Source organism: Lolium perenne, chromosome 7 (genome assembly GCF_019359855.2).
Source record: "Lolium perenne isolate Kyuss_39 chromosome 7, Kyuss_2.0, whole genome shotgun sequence".
NCBI lineage: Eukaryota > Viridiplantae > Streptophyta > Magnoliopsida > Poales > Poaceae > Lolium > Lolium perenne.
This window is the reverse complement of record NC_067250.2, coordinates 76,176,349-76,183,064: the sequence shown is the minus strand read 5'-3', so window position 1 is coordinate 76,183,064 and position 6,716 is coordinate 76,176,349. Positions and strand designations below refer to the sequence as shown.

The 6,716-nt window shown below is 43.0% G+C and overlaps 1 protein-coding gene across 1 annotated transcript; it reads left to right on the top strand.

Annotated features, from left to right (window-relative positions):
* The first annotated feature begins 2,555 nt into the window (after window positions 1–2,555).
* Window positions 2,556–6,376, top strand: LOC127317005 (geraniol 8-hydroxylase). The gene is made up of 2 exons (XM_051347519.2): window positions 2,556–3,523; window positions 5,559–6,376. The coding sequence occupies exons 1-2, from the start codon at window positions 2,636–2,638 to the stop codon at window positions 6,162–6,164; spliced, it is 1,494 nt and encodes a 497-aa protein (XP_051203479.1). The 5' UTR covers window positions 2,556–2,635; the 3' UTR covers window positions 6,165–6,376.
* The last annotated feature ends 340 nt before the right edge of the window (window positions 6,377–6,716 follow it).

Below are 6,716 nucleotides of genomic sequence, written 5' to 3'. Positions count from 1 at the left end.
TGGGCAATGGAACCATGGTATGTGTTGATATGGTGGAGCTTCCATTGCAAGGGTTCTATTAATCTAGGACTAATTACCAAATACCAATACCGTCTAGTGATTCTAGCGCCGTACAATTCGCGTTAACCATGAGATCTATAATGGCTCTGGGGAAGTCAGCTGTATCTTTTCCCTCTTGCATATCAACGAACTTGATGGAGCCTGGCTGGGTGTTGGGGATAACACTGCAGTATGTTGGAAAATCCTTTAAAATCCTCATCCGTGTGGATGAGAGGCTCTATCATCTATGAGGGATTATCCATATTGCACCGGGGGTAAAGCCTTATGATCGGAAGATGTCTATTGGGGGTGTACGGATGGACAAAAGGGTGGGTAAGCAAGGTCGCGGAGAAGGCAGTGATTGGCTTGGATCTTACACCTGGCCCCACACCAAGGAAGTGTGGATGAGAAACGCGTTTTGGTTGGTATCAAGGATAAGTTCTCTTATGGGAAAAGTAACGCACCTCTGCAGAGTGTATCAAATTGTGGCTGTCACTCCTTGTTCCGGGAAGGGAACTACGAACGCGGCAGGAAAGGAACTCCGTGAAGTACTGTTCAACATGTGAAGACTGATGGGCATAGTTTTCAGAATAAAATAAACCTTTTGAAGAAATGTTTACGAAAACTTGCATTCGCCTATGACTTTCTGGTCTATGGCCGTAGCTAGTGCATGATACACTTATTTCCTAATATGAACTTGCTGAGTACGCTCGTACTCATTCTCTCCCATTTGAACCTCCTTCTTAGATCAAGGCACCGAAAGAGAAAATACCGTGGAACTCGAAGATAAAGGAGTCAACTCCAACATGATGAAGAATCCAATCAAAGAAGTCAATGGAGTCAACATCTGCATCAACTAGAGTGGAAACTTAGACTAGTAATAGAAGGGAACATTTCCCTAATCCTAGCACCTAAGTAGCTAGAGTTCTATAGCAAGCCAAGTATCTATAGAGTTAGGGTAAGCAATAAGTTAGACTACGAGTCATTCTTCTGGAGCTTTATTTGAAGTTTTACCTCACTGTAAAGTAGGAGGCTGTGATGATCTTCTGTAAACAGTTTGTGTATCCTTCTATAGATATGCCTTGGACTCGCATATGTTTCTGTTGTACCACTCTGAGGGATGTAATATGAGTGGAACGGTGTTTCACTTGTGTTATGTCAACGACTTGTGTACTACACCATGCAGTGGTACACTGGGTCACCACATGGCCCCTTTTGAACCCATGTTGAATCCAGTGAAGTTTCATATATTCTTTCAAGTTTGAATGAGGTTTCTTAGAAGTTTATGTGATTTTTTTATGAAACTGATTTGTTTCACTAAGTTATGGATCATTATCTCTTGATACAGTTATAAATCCTCTAAGATTCTGTCAAGATAATTCCATGTTCATGGCAGTGTTTCTTTACCAGATCTTGAAATGTTTGATGTGAGAATATTCGTGTATCTCAGTTTTATCTATGTGCGAAACTTGTATCTATCGTATGTGAATCTTGTACAGTTGAAAATATTATCTTGAATATTTTGTGTAACAGAGGGGGTTGTGAATCTTCAATCATATGATATGAAGTTTGTCTGAAATCTTTGAAGAAAGATGTATACAACTTCAAAAGAATTATGATAACAATTGTGCAGGTGGAAAATGTAAAATTAAAATGTTCCAGATTGTTTCTTTATTTACTAGATTGTTGAATTTTGTTCTTCAAATTTCTATGGGTACTTTTCTCCGATTTCCTTGTCCATGATGTAAAAAAGGAATGGTCAAAACTTAGGAAATTTCATTAGGCTAGGCTAGTGCTAATATCATATATCATGCACATTGGTCCCACAAAAATGCTGATGTGATAGCTAATTAAGTAGGAGAGAGAAAATTAGAGTAACATAGCTAGATACTGTATCACAGCGCAAACAACGAGAAAAGTTAATGCTAAACAAATCTTGTACACAAATTTGCATTGAGATTCTCAAAAATAATAAATATAGCATAACTATGATACTACTCAATGATACTACCCACTATAGAAATAGTATCATGTAGTAGTATCATATGCATGATACTACTACATGATACTTACCACTATGACCAGCCTTACCTTACAGTTTCTCCAAAAAATCGTATCCAAACCAAAAAAAAATGATAATAGAAATATATTCTATTTTGATGTGGTTGGTCATGACTTTTTCCTGAGAAATATACATAGAAATTGCAACAAGAGCAACCATATTTTTCGAATTTTTCATGATAATGTGTTTAAGCATCGCAGCATTAAATTGAAAACAAGATAAGAAGAAAGAGTGGGATATTTTCTCCAAAATAGAAAGGATCTTCTTAAGCAAACAGTAGTCAATCTAGGGAGTTGGCTGCAAAAAGTATTGCACAAATCTGAAAGCAAATGAAGGGAATGTAGCGTTGTGATAAGACCGAGACCATCCGTAGGTGGAGTTGCTTTTCCGGCAGAGTTACTATCTTCTGGCTGTGGTAGAGAGCTTTCGGGTGTGGCAGCCGCCACCCTTCTAGTAGTCCATACATAATCTCGTACTGTCGTAGGTACACGACACTACTGGTCAGTGTTTGTTTACCCGACGAATAGAGATACGATGTCCGTTCTTCCCTGGTTGCCATGGCTCGTCGTCTCCTTCCTCTCCATCTACCTCCTCGACCTCCTCGCCCACGCACGCCGCCGTCTCCCTCCAGGTCCCATTCCCCTGCCACTCATCGGTAGCCTCCACCTCATGGGCGACCAACCGCACCGCTCCCTCGCCCGCCTCGCCAGGATCCACGGCCCGCTCATGTCCATCCGCTTGGGCGCGGTCACCACGGTGGTCGCCTCCTCGCCGGATGCCGCCCGCGAGATCCTTCAGAAGCACGACGCTGTCTTGGCCGGCCGGTTCGTGAACGACGCCGTGGGCGACCACGCCAGGGACTCCGTCGCCTGGCTCCCCCACGGGCCGCGGTGGCGCTCGCTGCGCAAGACCATGGCTACGGAGCTCTTCGCGCCGCACCGGCTCGATGCGCTCCAGGGCCTCCGGAGCAACAAGATGCGGGAGCTCGTGGCACACATCGCCCGGCTGGCGCGCGATGGCGTGGAGGTGGACGTCGGCCGCGTGGCGTTCACGACGAGCCTGAACCTCCTCTCCGGCACCATCTTCTCGAAGGATCTTGCGAGCCTCGACGACCATGGCGGGTCCAAGGAGTTCCAGGCGCTGGTGAGTGAGGCCATGAAGTGCGGGGGCAGCCCCAACGTGTCCGACTTCTTCCCGGTGCTCGCGCGCGCGGACCTGCAGGGGCTGCGACGGCGGCTGGCCCAGCTGCTCGCGCGGCTGCACCAAGTGTTCGACGCGGAGGTGGACCGGAGGCTGCGCGGCCGCGAGCTGGGGGAGACCAGGAAGGAGCATGAGGACTTCCTCGACGTGCTGCTCGACGTCGCGGAGCGTGACGGCGGCAAGGCCGGCCTGGACCGCGACACGCTGAGGGCGCTCTTCACGGTAACGACAAATGCTCTTCTCTCGACTATTCGTTTTCATTGTAGACGGCTAGCGTGATCAACAAACAGGTTGGAATTTTCAACGCTGTCCGGCTGCGTGTGCGTTCCCTCTTTATCTCCTAGAGTCCTCCTAGTCCAACATCTCCATCGAAAGCAGCCATATAATCCTGAAAAACTTCGTTTTGTCCTTCAGCCTAATATTTTCATGCGAAGGTAGGTAGATCCTATTTTTTTTTATTAAGTCTCACTAACGTTGGAAACCCTACGATAGAGTGCTTCAAGATTCGGGTTACTTTGTTTTCTCTGCTCATCAGGGCTGTGTTTGAGGTTTTTTTTTTATTTAAAAAATGCGTTGCACAATTCATTTTTTTTTTTACCTGAAGTCAGTGAGCAACATGCCCAACAGACACTGAGACACATGACCACGACTAATATATTTCCTTTCTCTTTCCTTTTTCCTTTTTGATTTTTGTTTTTGCAAGTTGATAAAAATAAAATAATACTCTTTTAGTTACATAAGTGTGGCAACCGAGACTTTTTTGAGTGCACAGGTTATGCAAGTGAGATTTTTTTTCGGTTGCACATGGTTTGCAACTGAGATTTTTCCGGTTACACATGGGATGCGGCTGAAATTTTTCTGGCTATACGTGGGTTGTGACCGAGCCTTTTCGGTTGCATATGAGTTACAACTAAGATTTTTCTTGCTACCGATATTTTTGTAGTTGCACATTGGTTGCAGCCAAGAATTTTCTAGTTCCGCATAGATACCGGGATGGTTTTCGGTCTCAACAGAGATTTTTCTAGTTACGCATACGATGCAACTGAAACTTTTTTAATTGCACATATGTTGCAACTGACTTTTGAGTGCACCCTAAATTTTATTATTTTTTTCACTGCCATGTGTTGAGTTTGGAATTTTTTTAATCATATACATGAGTTAGCTAATTGTTTAGCTAGTTTTGTGCATTCTTGTTGCAAACGTGTTGGTTTTTGGGTGAAGGCTACAATTTTACGGAGGAAAAATGAACTTAGTAGATAAAGCCTTTTGCTTCAACATGAATTTTTGTTTTAGAAAAGTTTAAGCCGCGATGAACAAGGAAAAAGCACGTGAAGTAGTTCTCGAACTGTAAAAGCACAATCAGGCAAGCCCAGAAAAGAAACACACAAGCACAAAGCCACAAACTCAGTATAGCTGCGTACAAGCCCGGTCAAGAATACCAAAAAAGTCAACCTGAAACTATTGAAGGACTAGAGTACTAATCATATGGGTGGTCGACTGAGAATTATCGTCTGAGGCCTAGACGCTCCTCAGAAATTCAATTTAGCACATGGTAGTATATGTTCCTGCTACCGTAAAAGAACATTTTGAATTGCCAAAAAAATTTTAAAAAAATCCGCTTACGTACCGACATTGTAAGCGCGCACATCAAGTTTTGTGAAAAAAGATATTTCTTGTAACTTGTGTCAGAAAGACAAAAAAATGTCACATACTCAACCCCTTTTTACACCAAAATTTGTCTTTTTGCACATGACACTAAAAATGTCGGTTTTCCATGGAGCCACTTTGCGAACATGTAGAATTTCGAGATGTACCCATGAAATTTTATATCTAAACTTTTCAACATTTTGAAAGTGTATTTAAAGTGAGACTAGAAAATCGGGAGTATATGCTCCTAGGTACCAAAACACCACTCCCCTTAACAATCTTAAATGTTGTACAAGCATGTGCATACGAAAAACAAGGGTCGAATTTGTATATAGTCAAGGATGTGCATTTATGGAAGGTAAGGGTTCTACATATTATATTGCCCATCATACATAGTCCTAGGTGAATTCAAAACATATACTACCTGTCCATAATAGGATGTCGAAAATTTATTTAAATTTAAATATATCTATAAACTATTTAGTTCAAACTTAGACAAATCTTTGACATTCTTTTATATACGGATGACTACATTCCACTGACCAGCGCATTTGGTAAGCTATCACGTGACCATTAATTATGTCGCATCACATCTTATGTTTTGTTCTAGGACTTGTTTCTCGCCGGCAGTGATTCAACCTCCAGTATGGTGGAATGGGCGATGGCGGAGCTTCTCAGGAACCCATCATCCATGGCAAAAGCTCACGAGGAGCTAGCACAGGTCATCAGCTCGGTAAGAAGCATTGAGGAATCTGACATTAACCAGTTGCCCTACCTTCAAGCCGTGGTCAACGAAACACTCCGGCTACATCCTCCGGGCCCACTATTGTTACCACATCAGGCCCAAGAAGCCGTAAATATCGCAGGTTTCACAGTGCCCCAAGGCGCACGTGTGTTGGTGAATTTGTGGGCGATGGGCCAAGACGAAAGCATCTGGCCAGAGCCGGACAAGTTCATGCCAGAGAGGTTTCTAGGGAGAGCCGTGGACTTTAGAGGTGGGGACTTCGAGCTCATTCCATTTGGTGCGGGGCGAAGAGTGTGCCCCGGGATGCCGTTGGCAATCAGGACGGTGCACTTGATCCTCGGTACGTTGTTGAATCGGTTCGAGTGGAAGATTCCAGTGGAGGTGGAGAGGACTGGGATTGACATGAGTGAAAAGTTTGGGGTATCGCTCACGAAAGCAGTCCCTCTTGGTGCTATGGCTACAATGATTTGAGCTGAATTGTGCACAATGTTTCGTCTCAGTATTCCTTTTAATCCAACTAGCAAGGACAACATCTTCAGTCCGTACGTTAGTTATTTTATCAATTTTCTATATCATTATTTTTAATCATGTATAGGCGTATAATCTCAATAAGACGTGATATGATTTTGTAACTGCCAAAGATATCTTGCAAATAAATATTACAGCTGCACGTAAGATACACACTCATGTACGCATAGACCACAGTATAGCCTGGCGTGAATATATTTGGACCATGTTCTCTGTTGTGTACAAAACTTGGCTATCAATCATTAAATATTGAATTTTAATTAGAAATATTTATATCCTTCGACGCTTTGTATATACATGATCATGTATACGTAGCTGGTGGTATAGCCTGGCATAAATATGTACGGACCGTGTAGCCTGACATGAATATATTTCAGCCATGTATTTTAATTATGTAATATCCCAGATTTAGAGGCAACAAAACGAGAGAAACACCAAAGTGTGCATTGCATTCATGCATAGAAAATCCGGGGAATTTTCGTGCTGTTAAATAAA